The sequence below is a fragment of the Peromyscus leucopus genome, chromosome 14, assembly GCF_004664715.2.
Source record: "Peromyscus leucopus breed LL Stock chromosome 14, UCI_PerLeu_2.1, whole genome shotgun sequence".
Classification (NCBI taxonomy): domain Eukaryota; kingdom Metazoa; phylum Chordata; class Mammalia; order Rodentia; family Cricetidae; genus Peromyscus; species Peromyscus leucopus.
In genome coordinates, this window is record NC_051075.1 from 65369988 (window position 1) to 65386426 (window position 16439).

General features: G+C 43.0%; 1 protein-coding gene across 2 annotated transcripts in view; it reads right to left on the reverse strand.

Moving 5' to 3' along the window:
* Kcnk10 (potassium two pore domain channel subfamily K member 10) overlaps nt 1–16439 on the reverse strand; it is a 137207-nt gene that overhangs the window by 69473 nt on the left and 51295 nt on the right. For both annotated transcript variants that reach the window (XM_037210766.1, XM_037210765.1), the window contains exon 2: nt 11687–12021. In XM_037210766.1, the coding sequence (XP_037066661.1) occupies nt 11687–12021 (335 nt within the window). The remainder of the gene's footprint in view (nt 1–11686; nt 12022–16439) is intronic.

The following is a 16439-nucleotide window of genomic DNA, read 5'->3' on the forward strand; positions in this document are numbered from 1 at the left end:
ATGAGTCCATACTCCCAGCATGTCTCTGATAAGCACAGTTTGATTATGGGCAAATAAGTAAGTTGGGACAATCAAAGACACTCTGAAGAAAGTTCTAGAATACCTTAAAATTAATGATAGCAGCCAGCATTTGCAATATGCTAGACTCTTTGGTTCTCATAAAAACCTTGGATAGTAGGTGGAACTCTTCTCAGTGAAAATATTCTCAAATGAGGCCACCAAATACAGAAGTAATTTGTTTCGGGGTTATGGTAACTGCTAAGTGGCAAGGCTAAGACAGCTTATAATCTTTAACGCTAGCCCTCTCCTGTCTTCCGCAGACAACTTTCTGTTGAGCTTCTACACATTTTTCTAAGCCTTGTCTGCTCTTTCACTGTGCATGATGATGGAGAATTCAGAACTGACATGATTGCCCACATTTTAAGGGGTCCTAAGGTTAATCTCAGTGGTCATCCTGAACCCACAAGTTTTTGCCTCTTCTCATTTCTGTTAAGAGAAAAAGAAATGTTCTCAGCATAGACTGAAAACCTACTCTTAATGAGAGCTCTTGTGCTCTGGACTTCAGACAGAACACACTGGCCTAGTTCTTACACCTATGTTCAGACACAAAGTCGTGATCCTGTAGAAGCCAGCTAGCAACCAATCATTACTGTCTACACCACTCACAGGTGCATGACATCATCTTAGGGAGCCTGTAGGTCAAATCTAAGACTCTCTTTGCATGAATGGGAGTTTGAGTGCTTCCTAGTCTTTTAAACTAATCACATTGAACTCATCAAGCAAGCCTGTTCCTCACCCAGAATAGAGCATTGTGTTTAAAAAAAAAAAAAAAAAAAAAAAAAAAAACAGTTTCTGGAGCCACACAGTCTTGTCTGCATCTCAATTCTTCTTCCTACCAAAGCCTGAGCAAATTGTCTGATTCTCTGTCTCTTGGTTGCTTGCCCACTCTAAGGATGCTCATGGAGGGTGGATAAGGTACACTCACAAAACAGTAGAGCAGCAGGGTCCATGCCTATGAGCTAGCCATACAATTCAAACTCTGCTGAAGGCTCCAGGAGGACAAGGCAGGGTTTGTATCACACACTGTCTTCATACTTTTTAGAATTCCTAAAGCCTAACGTGGTACCTGCTTCGGGACAAGCAGTCAAATATTAATTATCCAAATGAATAACATGGATTAAAAATAATAAGATTAAACTGTACAAACCACCATCAAAAATTCATTATTCCCAATGTATGCGACAACACTTTAAGCAAAAGCCAACATAGGCACATTTGTGTAGAAATGCAGACTTGGCTGGCATTTATTTCTGGGTTTTGCTACTATTTTTCTGAGAGTTTTTGGGTTTTGTTTTTGGAACACAGAATCCTTGTTTGGTGTTCTCCGGGGTCACGCCAATGTCCATTAGCTCTCTAATATCTAGCTTAAAAGCTTGAGGCCCTCTTCACAAAACAGTGACGGAACTAACAATGCTGGGGTGGGGGGGGGACAATAACAGTAATGAAGTGGAAGCTTGCTCGGGCAGGCCAGGGGCTGCAGGCCTGATCTTGCACACACTGAACAACTTTCTATGTGACTGATTTGCCGACTAAAGGGCAACCCCTCTGACTGTTAGTCATGAGACAGGAAGAATTATGTCACCCCTCAGAGCCCAGTCCCTGGGCACTAAAATCCCAACTGTCACTGTCAGAGGTCACTCGTCTGGACTGGCTGGCTGAGGAACATCCTAGGTTAGGGAAAAAGCAGAGATGACCTGGTTTGGCACTCTGAAATCACAGCCTGGCATACGGATATCTCAGAAGCCACATGTGGTGGTTTGAATGAAAATGGCCCCCATAGGCTCACAGGAAGTGGCACTAATAGGAGGTGTAGCTTGTTGGAGTGGGTGTGGCCTTGTTGGAGGAAATGTGTCACTGGGGTGGCCTTTGGGGTTTCAAAAGCCCAAGCTAAGCCCAATGGCTCTCTCTTCCTGCTTTCTGCCAATCTAGATGTAGAACTCTCAGCTACCTCTCCAGGACCACATCTGCCTGCATGCTGCCATGCTTCCACCATGATGATAATGGACTAAACCTCTGAACTGTAAGCCAGCCCCAATTAAATGATTTCCTTTATAAGAGTTGCCATGGTCATAGTGTCTCTTCACAGCAATAGAACACATTGACTAAGACACTATACTTTCCTTAAAATGATTCCATTCCTAAACATGTAGAGACATGGTGGGGGGGGGGGGACTACAGCCCAAACAAGACAGGAAGATCTTTGGGAGAAGCACGGTTGACAACCAGACCAGAAATGAAGGACTTGCAGTTCATAGCAACCAAAGAATTTTCTGGAGCTAGGGACTCATCTTGCCTAGTCTGTTCAAGGCCTTAGGTATAACATCCAGTATATATATATATGATTTTAAGAAAAGGATTTTTCTGGCCAAGCCACAACAGCACATGTTTGTAGTCTATACACTTGGGAGATAGAGGCAAGAGGTGCCTTAGTGTCCCCTTTCATCCTGATTTTATTTACAAATATTTTCATGATAATACTCACAAGGCTTGCCTCTCCCTTCAGCTACAAATATAACATATTTGTAGGGCACTTTTGAAAGAGGTGAACAGTAATTAACAATTACTCCGGAAACACAGAACTGGTACAGTAGATCATCTTAGTTATATGTATTCCACAGGCCCGGTGTGTCTGACTAAAGCAGGTATCTAATTAAAGGGGCATGGCTCTGAAGTTTAAGAGAGCAAGAGTCAAGTCCTGCTTGAACCTGTTCTCACCCTGCCACTCCAGAGGTGTAAGAATCCTGTCCTTTGTAAAACAGGACAGTGAGGATGGTCACCTCTAGGAGCACAGAAAGAGCCACATGGAGCCCAGTAATACAGAAACTCCCTAGCACTCAACTGGCACAGCCATATCTGGATGGAATGGCGGAAGTCAGAAAGCCAGCACAGCTGCTTGACAGAGATCCAGCAGCGCTGAGCCGCATAATAGCTGCCATGCCACCTTTGGTTTTCATCTCCACCTGTTACATACTTGGGGCACTTTTAATATTTGTACAATTTGGGGATGTCGGATTGCTGGAAATTCCTTATGAATCATTTATGCCTTTTCCCAGGAATGCTGCTTCTGAGCTTCCCCAGGACAGTCCTGAACATACTATTCCCCATGCTTTTAGGGAGATATCTCTATCTACTTGAAGGTCTTCTGTAGTGGGTAGCTATTCCAGCTTGGATCTGGAAGTTCCAACCCCCATTGAGACTCTGGTAACTGTCACGCCTACGAGGCGGGGCCAAGGGAGGCGTCTGGAGACCCGAGACCTGGATGGGCAAGTGCTCTCTCTGTTCCTGGACCCTAGACGGTGGAGGTTGACTGAGCAGAGCTCCAGTACCGCTGGACTGCGATACACCTTCCCCAGACCCCCGCAACCTATCTATTCCTTCATTTGTAAGTCACCCACTAAATAAATCTTCCTTTTAACTACGTGAAGTGGCCTTTATAATTTCCCCAATAGTCTTCCTTATGCCTTGGAGGTTGTGAGACGTAAAGAAGCCAGAGGTTTCTTCATGAGACTATGAGACATTCTTAAAACATCTGTCCCTGTACTTTCAGAGGAAGAAGATATTCCAAACAAAGTAAACTTAAAAAGGTCAACAAGATTTGGTGGACTAGAAGAGTTAGCCACAGTTCAGATTATAAGCCTCTTCCCACTGTACACTCAGACATGTGCATGGCATACAACTCTGCCCTACATAGAGACATATTGATGAACAAAGTATGGAGTGGAAAGATGATAAAAGTATGAAGTGTCAGGACCTCCCTCTCTTAGGAAAGTTAGCACATGCAGAGCCACTGTGGTAATGTATGGCCAAGGAACAACAGAATGCCATGATTATGCCAGAATTTGAATAATAACTGCAGCAACTTTAGCCTGAAGATTTTTCCTGGGCACTCTGACCACTAAGAGTTAATAATATACTGCTTGGGACATGGCAAAATGCCCAAGTGACTTGAAGATTTTGTTTTGGTCTACTGTACTTGAAGCAACCAAAGCTACCAGCCTAAGAACAGGCTGTCACATTCCTCTAGATTCTTAAAAATGGGGTTATAGGGTTAATGAGTAAGAATGATAACTTTATTAATGATGTCAAAACTTGAGGGAAAATTATTGGAAATGAAAACTCTGTTCTGTCATAGTTTATTAATGATGACTAAAAGATGAGCAAAAGGAAGTAAAACACGTGTCCAAAACCAAAAATGATATGATCTATGTTTTGGAACATCATGGACATATCCCTGCTTACCAAATTCTGTATAAATAAAGAAGCACTCTGGCTGTTAGTCAGTCAGGTTGCAAGATTCTTCCAACCACCATGGCCTGGCTCACTTCCTTCCCCCACCTACTCCTTACATCCTCTGCTGAGACCTGTCCCACTGGGGATGACTCCCATATGCTTCCTCTCTGTCCATCTCTTCTAAAATGAAACTAAGAAGTATCCCATGTCTGATTCCTCCATCATCACTCTTGCATCCACCCATCTTCAGACCCTGCTCTCATCCAGAGCTGGACTCCGGCACTCAGCCATACACTTAATACTCAAGAAAAGTGCCAAATGCTGCTCAAGGCCCAGATTCTGAGTAAAGCACCTGAGACTCCACTTGGAAATGTTAAAAATCTATGAGAGGTCATGAAGGAACTGGAGAGATGGCTCTGTGGGTAAGAATACCTGTTGGTCTTCCAGAGGACCCAAGTTTGGTACCCAGTGTACACTTACAGACTCACAACCTCACATAACTCCAGGTCCAGGTGATCTAAAACACTCTTCTGTTCCCCCAAGTATACACACACAGACACACACAGAGATACACACACTCACACACATATGAATACACACATTCATATACACATACACAAATACACACGTGCATACACACACACACACACACACACACACACACACACACACACGATACTTAAATTTTTTAAAAAAGGAATCATAAAGTAAAATCTAGTAAGAACGTTCCTGTTTGCCAACTGGACCAGTCATGGAGGAAAAAACAGCAGGATGAGAACAGACACTGTCACATAGTCCACCACAGTCTGGACCAGACTTATGTCAGGCAGACAGAAAGACTGCCACAAACAGAAGATGCCAATGTTAAGGTCAAGCCGTTTACCAATTTATCAAGAACGTCAGCTTTCAGGCAGTGAGGTAGCCTGCTGACACTTACTCTGCTGGGATGGGACCAACCTACACCCAAGAAATGCTTTCTAATGAGGGCAAAATAAACCCTTGTTACGTCCAGACACTTAGACTGGGAGGGGGAGAGAATGTCTCTCTAGTGGGCACCATGTGCAACCAGAAACCTTCTCCTGTGAAATACTTTCCCTTCAAAGTGTTTTATCTGTCAGAAGAAACAGATGCCAAGTGACCACATGAGTTCCACTGAGGACATTCAAAGCCATAAAACACCAAGAACTCAAATCCTGGTAAGCAACTACAGCAAATCATCATCCCTACAGCTGAAGCATCCTTCCTTCCCCATGTCAATCACTTCAGGCTCCTCATGATTTTATGCTTAGTGGATTGAATGAGGTGAATCCTTTACAGTTTTTACCAAGACTAGTCAGTGCACAGGCATCTGGTGCAATTGCACTGGGAACAGGGAGATAAGCTATTATGACAAAGGAGAGTTCGGGGATAATGACATTCTCAGAACAAAATGACTGTCATATTATTCCGTGGAAACTGTAAGTTCAAAGGCACACTGGAGGTACCTCACTCCACAGCCAAAGAAATGCATGAGCATGGTTACCTTTGTGCATTTCGTTACATTCTTTGCAAGTCACATTGGAGAAGCAAGGGAGACGGTTGGTCAGTGAAAGAAACAGCAATTCCTGAATGCCAGTAACATTCAGGTTCTCTACCAGGCACTTATCAAATTCAGTGTTCTCTGAATCCAAGTGAGGACCAACTCCTCCCTTTACAATGAGGAGGAGCCTTAGGTTCAGTAGGTAAAAGGGCAAATCCACCCAACTCCAACATGCCTACCCTTTGCCCTCCTTTACATTACACGTGATGTTGCAATATTCTCCCTATTCATCCTCCAATCCATCTTCCTCTTTGGTAAAAGATTTCTTTTTCTAGCATGAAATTTCTATCATGTCCCCACTTCCTACAGTATAAAATCCAATCTCCTCTGAAAGGCATGGGAGGGTCCTTCCAAATCCAATCTAGTTTTTCACTGATTCATCTCTATTCACCTCCTCTCAGCCATCTCAGCTCAAGCTGTGCTGACTACCATAGCTTTCTCTCAGGCCACTGAGATACCCTTCATACCTAAAGGAGCCTCCCTCATTGGTGGAGGGCATGAGACAGGCGATCAACCAGCCTGCCAATAAATCCTGCATCATTCACTCTACTACCCAGGTAACCCTGAGCATCTAAGTTCACCTCCTGGTGTCTTGTTTCCTCATCTGTAGAGGAGCACCAAAGACAATCTTTATGGGATAGATAGTTGCGGGGATGAAAGGAGACAAATATCCATAAAAGATCCCCAGACTTCTGATTCCTTGACCTAAGGCCTAACATTTTTCAAATAGCTCCAATACAGAGAATTCAAATTATTGATTACATGCTTCTTCCTTCAGGTCTTTCTAATTTGTTGTTAGACTAGACTACTCCTTATGCTGTATTTTATAAAATATTTAGTGGTCTCCCTGGCTTCTATCCACTCTATAGTACCTTATCGCTGCCATGAGGGCCAGCCTCCAGCAGTTCAGGCCTTGAAGGGGAGCCTATGGAGTTGGTGGACCTTTGTCTTTTCTATCTGAGGAACTAAAACTTAACTCTCAGGGGCCAGGGAAGGGAGTTAAACTTAACTCTCTGGGGCCAATGAAAAAAGGAACACACACACACACACACACACACACACACACACACACACACACCCCTCTGACAGGGCCACCGGCAGTACCTCTGCTGTATGACAACCAAAATGTCTCGATACTTCCACACCTCCCTTGGGATATACTGCTTTAAGCCTAGGATTACAGCCCAGTACTGGAACACTTGTCTACAATCTGCAAGACGCTGGGTTCAATCTGTCAGTTCCAGTAAAATCTGCCCCCATAAAAGAACTACTGCTTGAAGTTCCAAGCAAGCAAAGCAGCCACATCCATCACTAGCCTCTTCAGAGTGCTTATCATATGACACAATCTAAGCCCTTTTGGGTGAATTATTGCTTTAGCCTTCTAGCACCCAATGGGCAGAAGAGCTTAGATTTTGTTGACAATAAAAATTGGAGTACAGGGAGGCTAGCAATTTACCCAAGCTGTGTCTTGGTCTCATCCTGTCTAACTCAAGCACCCAATTCATAACTTTGTTCCCAGAAGAGTTCTGCAGCAATTCCAAGAATGAATACATAGAAGGATACACAAGCTGATGAAATGATAAATGAGACTATCTCCTCTATAACAGCTATCGTTTGCTGATTCTCGGGGACAGTGAACTATCAGCCTCTCAGGGGTCCCACAGTAGCAAAATGATTCCATTAATCAGAAAATCCATCCCCAACTTCAGCTCTTCCAAGCTATCTGGGCATTTTGTCAGAATTCTGCTGTTGTGAATATTCTATATTTGTTCTCAGTAATGTAAACTATGCCTTCCAGTTTTGCTTTATGACAGTTTTATACAATCTACACATGAAATCTAAATTTCTATCCACTGGTCACTCCTTCCCAATTAAAGGGAGACGCAATAATATTTTTCCAATAGATCACAACTCACAGAAAACCCTTCCAAATGTGAAGGAAAACCACTTTTAAATATCATGCTTCTTAGAAGCTCTATATCTAGAGCGGGGCAGAGACAAAGTATGCAGTTGTTGCACTGGTCCACAAGCATGGATGCTTGCATGCACATCAAGTATCAAGACTTGAAGGACAAATCCAATGACCTTATTCCTTACTGGCAACATAATGTATCATTTAAAACTAGTTAATGCATATTGAAATAAAGACTGTAGCTAGACATGAGAATAAACACTTATGTCATAGCAGACAGACTGGAAAATATCCCAGGTCTAAGACTGATACTCAATGAGTATGGAGAGAAGAAACAGAAAGTTCTTTCTGTTACATACAAGGCACTCCCGTACTTTTCTACTTCCTAAATAATGGAAAGATTGAATACAGGCAAGTATTTGAGAGAGAATCAAGAGTAAGGATAATAATGCCAATATAGAACATAGAGTTAGTTTTGTTACCATGAAAAATACCCGAAAAAGTCAACTTAAGAGAAGAAAGAGTTATTTATTTGGGTCACAGTTTGGGAGGTGCCATCCCCATCCACGGTTGCTTGGCTCCATTATTAGGGGTGTATGCTGAGGCAAAAAAGCATGAAAAGAAGTGTGTAGTGGAGCAAAAGCTGCTCATCTACTGGTTGCTAGGAAACTGGGAGACATTACAGCAAGAGCATGTCAAGACAAGATCTACCTCAAGACAAGCAGGCCCCGACCAACCTACTCCCTCCAACAGTAATCACCTCCTAGTTTTCATCACCTCCCAGTAATGCCATCAAGGTATGAATCCATCAATGGATCCAACCACGGATGAGATTTGATCCTCATGATACAATCACTCTTAAAAGTTCATCAGTGGTCAACTAAGCCCTCAGTTTTTAAGCCTTTGGGGATACATCATGCCCAAACCAGAGGAATCTTTGTTGTAAAGACTGAATGAAATAATATTTGTAAAGTGCCCACTTCCTAACAGACATCTATAGCTCTTTATCAATGGTTATAATATCATCTTAGGTGTTTACACACTTCATAAAACAGAGGAATCACAGAGGTAAACAAACCATTGCACAATCTCACTCACATCAATATAAGCGTTGATCTTAAGGGATGGTGATCTTAGCTTGGTCGGGAAAATGAGTTCCAACCCCAGAATCCATGAAAAAATAAACAAACAAAAAAACAGGCATGGTGGTATACATGTGTAATCTCAGCACTGGGGAACAGAGGTAAGGAAGATCTCTGGGGCTCACCTATTTGACTAGTCCCAGTCTAGAGAGAAACAATGTCTCAAAAATAAGGTATATGGCTCCTGAAGAATGACACCCAAGGTGGAACTCTGGCTTTTAAATGTGTGTGTATTCATGCTCACATACATGCACACTGCACACACACACACACACACACACACACACACACACACACAAATGCATACACACACAAAGTTGATCTCATAGAACTAAGTTGAACTAAGAATAGTAATTGAAGTTGGTAAGAGAGGAAGGTGTCATGAGAAAACTTGACTAAGAGTATTAAGTTACAGTGAGATAGGAAAAGGAGTTCCCATCATTCTAATGCACAACAAGATAGTGCCATTGTAAAGAAAGCTAGAAGTAAGAATTTGGAGGGCTAGTGAGATTGCTTAGGGGATAGGGGAACTTGGAGCCAAGCTCAATGACCTGAACCACATGGGAAGGAGAAAACTGACTACTGTGAGTTGTCTTCTGACCACCACAAAGTGCACCATGGCACATACAACCACCACCACCACCACCACTACACACACACACACACACACACACACACAACACACACACACACACACACATTGAATAAATATGCAAAATAATTTTTAATGTTTCCCTCGTAAAGAATGATAAATATTTGAGAAGATAAATATATTTACCCTGATTTGAACATTCTAAAAAATACTGTTGGGTACCCCATATACAGTTTCATATATCACTTTAAAAATAAATAAATATAAATAAGCAAACAAAATAAAACTGAAATACAGTTGGGCTAATTGCATCATCAGAATGAGGACATGCGTGCTCTCCACACCATCCTTCTATGTTGTCTGAATCCTTTCATAAAGTAGAGGGTCAAAGCCTGGATAAATAAAGCACTACTTAATCAGCTAATGCATGAATAAGCTCAGATATCTTGTGACATCACACATGTCCCAGATGTACTCTGATATTTCTCAAAGTATTTAGCTATGGGGAAATAATCAGACACAAAGTAACATACAGGTCATGTACACATGGATTCAAAGACATGTTCACTATCCTCATGGTTCCTGTCTAAAGAAGGGAATTCACATGTGATTTAGACTCAAAACAGATCATCATTAAGGCTATGACATTCACTGTAGTTAAATATAAGGTTCCTACCACACACCATGTGTAAATTAATTATATTTTTACTTAAAAATAGTTCACAATTGCTTCTCCCATTCTATCTGGCATAGATGGTCTCAGATTCTATATTAATTTGTACATCACAGTGCTAACACAGATCTGGCAGCTTTTTTCACAAAAGGCAGAGAAAAAAAGGTAAAGATATCCAAAGAACTGAATTATTATCATTATAAAAGAGTGCCATGAAACACTGCCCTTGGATTTTGAAGTTTTATTTTTTAATAAAAACTGAAGAGAACCATTATGAGAGCATATTTATTCAGAGAGAAGGGAGGTTGTTCTCCAACTTACTTAAGAGGAAGTCATACTGCCGAGACAAATTAGAAAGACTAGCTACTCTGAGGTGGCTGCCTCTGATATCCCGCTGTCCCTGATCCATGATATAAGGGAAAGGGGAATAGGCCAGCCCAGATTTGTAAATGCTATACAATCCTGAGATGCTGTGTTCACTGGAACTCTAAGCACAGGACCCCAGAGCCAGAGGGAATTGTACAAGCCATCTTTTCCACCCCTTTCCTTCCAAACTTTAGAAACCCAGGAAACAGGGGGAGGCTCTCCCTTGTCTCTGTGATTTTCATCACCTTCCCCGTAATTCTTCCCAGCTCAAGAGGCTGCCTGAAAGGGAGCCCTAACTTCAACTTCTGAGGCATCTCACCTCCTTCGCCTCCAAGGTAGGAATCCTACAGAGAACTCTCAACCATTTCTCTCTCCTCCTCAAGCTTCCAGACTTCTCTAGCCTGTTCCTTCCACTCCCACCACCTCAGATGACCCTTGGCCTGTCACTATCCCCGGCCACTCCAGCAAGCCCACCCTACTTCTGTTGAGGCTGGTTGGCTTCCCAGTTCTCTACCTCCATGTTCTAGTGTAGCTTTCCCCCACTGATATGCAGAGACTGTAAAGGGCTTAGTACTGAGTCTGGCATGTTTTAAAACAAACAGTCTGGTGACGAGTGTTACTCTGATCTTCATTATTTCTCCCCCATAAACCCACTCTACGATCCATAAATACCTTCTTCATGCACACATCTGCAGACTGTTTCTCTCTTTCTCATATTCCTTAACCCTGAACTGGTTAATACAGCCATGCTTATTTACACTCATTCCTTTCTTTGACTTATAGGGCACTCTGTTATCCCAGCTCTTTCCCAGAAAGCTCAGACCAGAGTTAGTCAGCATGTATTAATGGACTTGAATTTGAAAATATCTAGGATTCTTTTGCCTGCTGCCACCTCTGGCCACCAGATCTGAAGACACAAGATACATGACAGTCTATTCCCATGTCATGGTCCCTCTTCTCCCACATTGGCATACCCCTCACTTGCTGGCTTCTTTAAAGTGTCACACATGTGACCTCCCCAGAGAAGATTTCCCTGATCACCAAAAACAAAACTTGGTGACCCACAAAGGCAACATCTACCCCATCATCCATCGCCAAAGGCTACTGTATGTTAAGCACATTCCCAGCTCACCTGGATCAATGTCTCCAGCTCCTGGGGGCTCACACAGATATGATCTCTCAAGAATTCTGCCTTCTCAAAGGCGATGGTGTTCTTCTGACTGCTCTCAAAGGGCTGTTCCAATGCCCGGAAGACAAGGCCACCTGTGACGAGGTAGACCACCACAACCACGAAGATGGCAACCACTGTTTTCCACTTCATAACTGTTTGCAGGCCTCCCTGGGAGGCGCCTTCCATCCTGGCTACCACCGTGGCTCGGGAGGAAATGGAGAGGCGGGGAAGCGGATGGTGCCCGTTAGTGGCACTCTTAGGCTGGCACACTGGTGGAGCTGCTGCAGGTACGGCCACTGAGGAAACAGGTAGAGAAGAGGAGAGAGTTTGTTTATAAATACGAAACACTAAACTCATTAGAAACATAAAACAGATGTCTTCCTTCAGCAGTTTTTCCAAATGTAAGGATGAAAAACTGGTTCACCAAGCCTGCAGTTGGGGGATTTGATCAGTTGTTAAGTACTTGGTTTTTGTTGTTTTTAATGAGTTCTTAAAAGTGAGCATCAGGAGTCTTAATTCTAGAGGGAAGACTATCAGTGAGTTAGAAACATTTATATTTTCCTACAAGGATCCAAACTGGAAAGCTATGTATATTTATTTGTACCTCTTCTTCTCCCTCAGCTCCCATGTTCAAACATGTACAAATCATCATATTTGAAAAACAAGCCTATTATTCAGGCTGAAGAGGGATCCACACCTACTCTGTCCAAGTACAGAAACAGAGAAGAGATGGACATCCAGTGACTTTCAAAGCCCACCTTGGAGACTGGGAGATGGCTCAGGCAAGCATGAGGATTCCCAGCACCCACACAAAAAGCCAGGTACAGCGGCCCACATCTGTGACCCTAGCACTTGGGGGGTGGAGGCAAGCAGACGCTTGGTTTGTTGGTCAACCAGTCTATCCAATTGTTGAGCTTCTAATTCAATGAGACACCCTGTCTCAAAAAAAAAAAAAAAAAGTAAAGAACAGTAGGAAACACCTGACATTGACCTCTGACCTTCACACACACAGGCACACATATCCACATTCAAACAAATCCACATACAAACACATATTCATACATACACTTCCCCTGCCGGAAAAGACGGAAAACACACACACACACACACACACACACACACAAGCACAGAGAGATGGGAGAGAGCATAATTAAAAGGCTGTCTTCTCACAAAGTGAAACAAAGAAGCTGATCCCAAGCTAAGGAAGAAAGGTCAAAGGTCAGGCACAGTGGAGAGGTTTGGGACTTGACAGACAGGTGGCTGTAATTGGGGAAGGAAGGGAGAGTGATGGTTTATGTCAATTAGCCCTCTTGCCCGGGAAAAAAAAAAGAAGAAGAAGAATAAAATGGATCCCAAGTGCATTGCCTAATAGAAAATGCAATGACTTTGGTGTAACCACTCCTGAGCTATTAGCAAAGGAATTTTTTCCTCCGGTTGTCATCCAATAAGAAGCCATTAGAAATGAAATTTCCCCTGGTGCTCAGAACGCAGAACTTGTTAAGGTCCCTGGTTCTCTATAAAGGCAATTTCATTGCCTTAGAACTAAATACATTAAGCTGGCAGTTTTTTCTGCCAGAGCAGGAGGTTGGAGGTAGTGCCATGAACTACAGAGATCTGTCTGGTGCGGCAATGAGCAGCCACGGCACTTAGATATGTTCTTGCTTTGATTATCCTGATTCTCGTTATGGCCTCTGCTTGGGTAACACCCTGGCTGTTGTTAAATAAGGTATTAGTGCATACATATGGCAAATAATCCTGCCCCAGGGGGACTAAGCTGCTCCATCTCTAAAATGGGGCTGTCAAAGTAATTCTGTCATGTCACTCATCCTTGAAAATAGGCCCCACCTTGCCCAGACCTGTCTAGAGGGGTGGTTGCTTAGAAAACTCTATGTCTATAAATATCTGCTGTCCTAGGCCCTAAAAATCAGTTTTTCTCTTTGAGACTAGGCTGACCATCCTTTTGCTAGATATTACTCTGTTCAGCCGTTATTTGATATTAAATTCTTCTTGGACTTAACATGAATAGAAAATTCTCCATAGTCTCCAAACTGTCTTTAAGTTAGAACCATCCAGTTAGGCATTATGTTCTTTGACCCTCCTCTAAAGACATTGAACTCAGGTTCCCACTTGCTCTTGTAGACCCCAATGAGAGTCTTCTTCATCTAGGACAGTTTTCTTCAGCACTGCCTGAATTTCTCATCCATTCTGCCTCTCCATTCATGGCTACAGCCTCATGCAGGCCATTGGGACATGTCTTGTCTAGACCAACCTCGTAGCCTCTGAAGTCACTTCCCTATTTCCACTTCCACCCAACTCGGGCCCCTCAATCTTGAGTTAAACCTTACTTCTTGAAGTGCCTCTTCCCATCTACCCCAAGGTTGGCAGAAAAAAAAAAATAGCCTCCAAAGAAACCCACATCTTAACTCCAACATGAAAACATTACCTTACATAGCAAGATGTGATTAAAGATCCTGAAGTTGGGAGATTATCCTAGATGGTAGGTGTCATCACAAGACCACATGACAGTAATACAGGGGGAGAATAAAGGCAAAAGCAGAGGTTGGAATCATGAAGCTGTGAGCCAAGAGATGGGACCCCACTAGAAAATGCTTCTCCTCTACAGCCTCCAAAAGAAACCAACTAATTATAAATTGCTGTTTGAGGGCACTATGCTTGCGAGCATTCATTAGCCGTCCCAAGAAATAAACATACTTCTGTTAGCTTTGTCTCCCTGGCTCAGCACCCACTGCCCCAGGCTACTAACACCTCCCAGATCCCTCATTAGACTAAAAGATCTACAGAGTCAGGCTCCATATCAACCCCCTCACTTCTCTGTCCCCAGGGACCAGTACAGTGTCTGGCACACAGTAGGCAGCCAACCAATGATGACTGGATAAGGCGATCAAGATGGCCCGAAGGAGCGTTGGCACAGTGAGATCACATACACGACGCAGACAAGCGCTGTCAGACTAAAAATAATGAGGATGCACCAGTACGGAAAAGCAAACTCTCGGACACAGCACCACCACACAGCAGCCCAGAACCTGCAAACTCATACCCACATGGTTCTCATGCCAAAGCTGCCTCCTTAGTGAAATCCATCTGGACTCTTCCGTACAGACTCACAAGCCTGTCTCCACAGCCTCTCTTTCCACAAGCCTGCAAGCTCTTGGAGTCAGAGATCATCACTCTTTCTTCTTCTTTATTTAGACAGCTGTGGGCTCACTATGTAGCCCAGGCTAGACTGACTCTCGAAATTCTCCTATCTCTGTCTCCCAAATGCTGGGATGAGAGGTATGTGCCATGACTCAGCAGAAAGTCCATCTTCAGTTCTCGGTACAGCGCCAAAGAAAGGGTGCTTTTTTTTTTTCTTATTGCTGTCATTGTTAGTAATGATTATTTTAAACTACATGCAATCACAACCTCAGAATTACCACCACAAATAAGCATTAACATGAATTACCTCAACAATAAGCATTTGCTTAACAGTGAACAGACCCCAGAGACTAGGCAAGGTGCCTCCTGCCTCCTTAGACAGCTGATGGGGTTCCCCACTTCCAGAGCTCAGAAAGTTGCTATGTGGCAATATATTGTCCTGTCTCTCCCAGGCTGAATCCTGAGACATCAGGCCATATATTGGGTGTGTTATGCCCTTGGTTTCTGTTCATTTGTAGATAGATATTATCCAGGTTCTAAGTCTTAAATTTCAAACAAGGCTGACTAAGGAAGGCCAATCCTTGGCCACCATAACCACTTCCCACCCAGGGCAACTGAACCATCTGACATGCCCAATCCTAACCACCATACGTTCCACCTCTCCTTAGTGCCTCCCCCTCCATAGTCCTTTTACTGATGTCCCAAAAAGCTCCGAAGCAGCCAAAAGCAGTCATTGCACCATACTCCAAAGAACTGGATCCAAACTCCTTGAGGAGGAGAGTATGTTATGATTAAAACAAATGTGTAAATTAAATATTAAAACATTAAACTTAAGGGTAAATAAATAATCTTGCAGCTGGACATGAGATAGACAAGAAAAAGACAGGACTAAGAGAAAAATAAAAGCTTACAGTTAACTGGTTTTTGTTTGCATTTGGCCCCAAATGTATTAAAATCAATCTACTTCATATATTACAAAATAAAGTTCAAAAAGCCCTATAACATAAACAGTTTAGAGGCCAAATATAATGCACAGATGCAGGTGAATTGTCATGTGCTGTCTAAGCCTGTTGAAAATGTCAGGAACCTGTGGCTACACAGGTCACAGGCCCTACGGGAGAACCTCCACTATTACTCTACTAAGGAGACGTTGTATTAAACTGACTCTTCAAGACTAATTGTTATAGAGCAGTGTGTCTCTCAACCCTCAACAGAGAAGCCTCTTTTTGCAGTAGATGCCGTCAACACAGGGGCCCACAACTTGTCGAAGTGAGAGAATAAAAGAGTGCAGAATGCTCAGCCCTACATGGGACGACTGTATCACACCTCCTCTTCCCACGGCTCAGGGATCACTATGGAAGAAGAGACACACACACAAGAATGTATGGGCAGCACAAACAGACCTCAACAGACTTTAAAAGAAAAAGGGCATAAGAGTTGGGTGGGTAGGGAAGAGGAGTAGGCCTTGGAGGAATTGGGAGAGGAGTGAATATGATCAAAATTCATTATATATTAAGTTTTCATGAAACTAGGGAGAAGTCTCTGGGAGCAAGGAGGT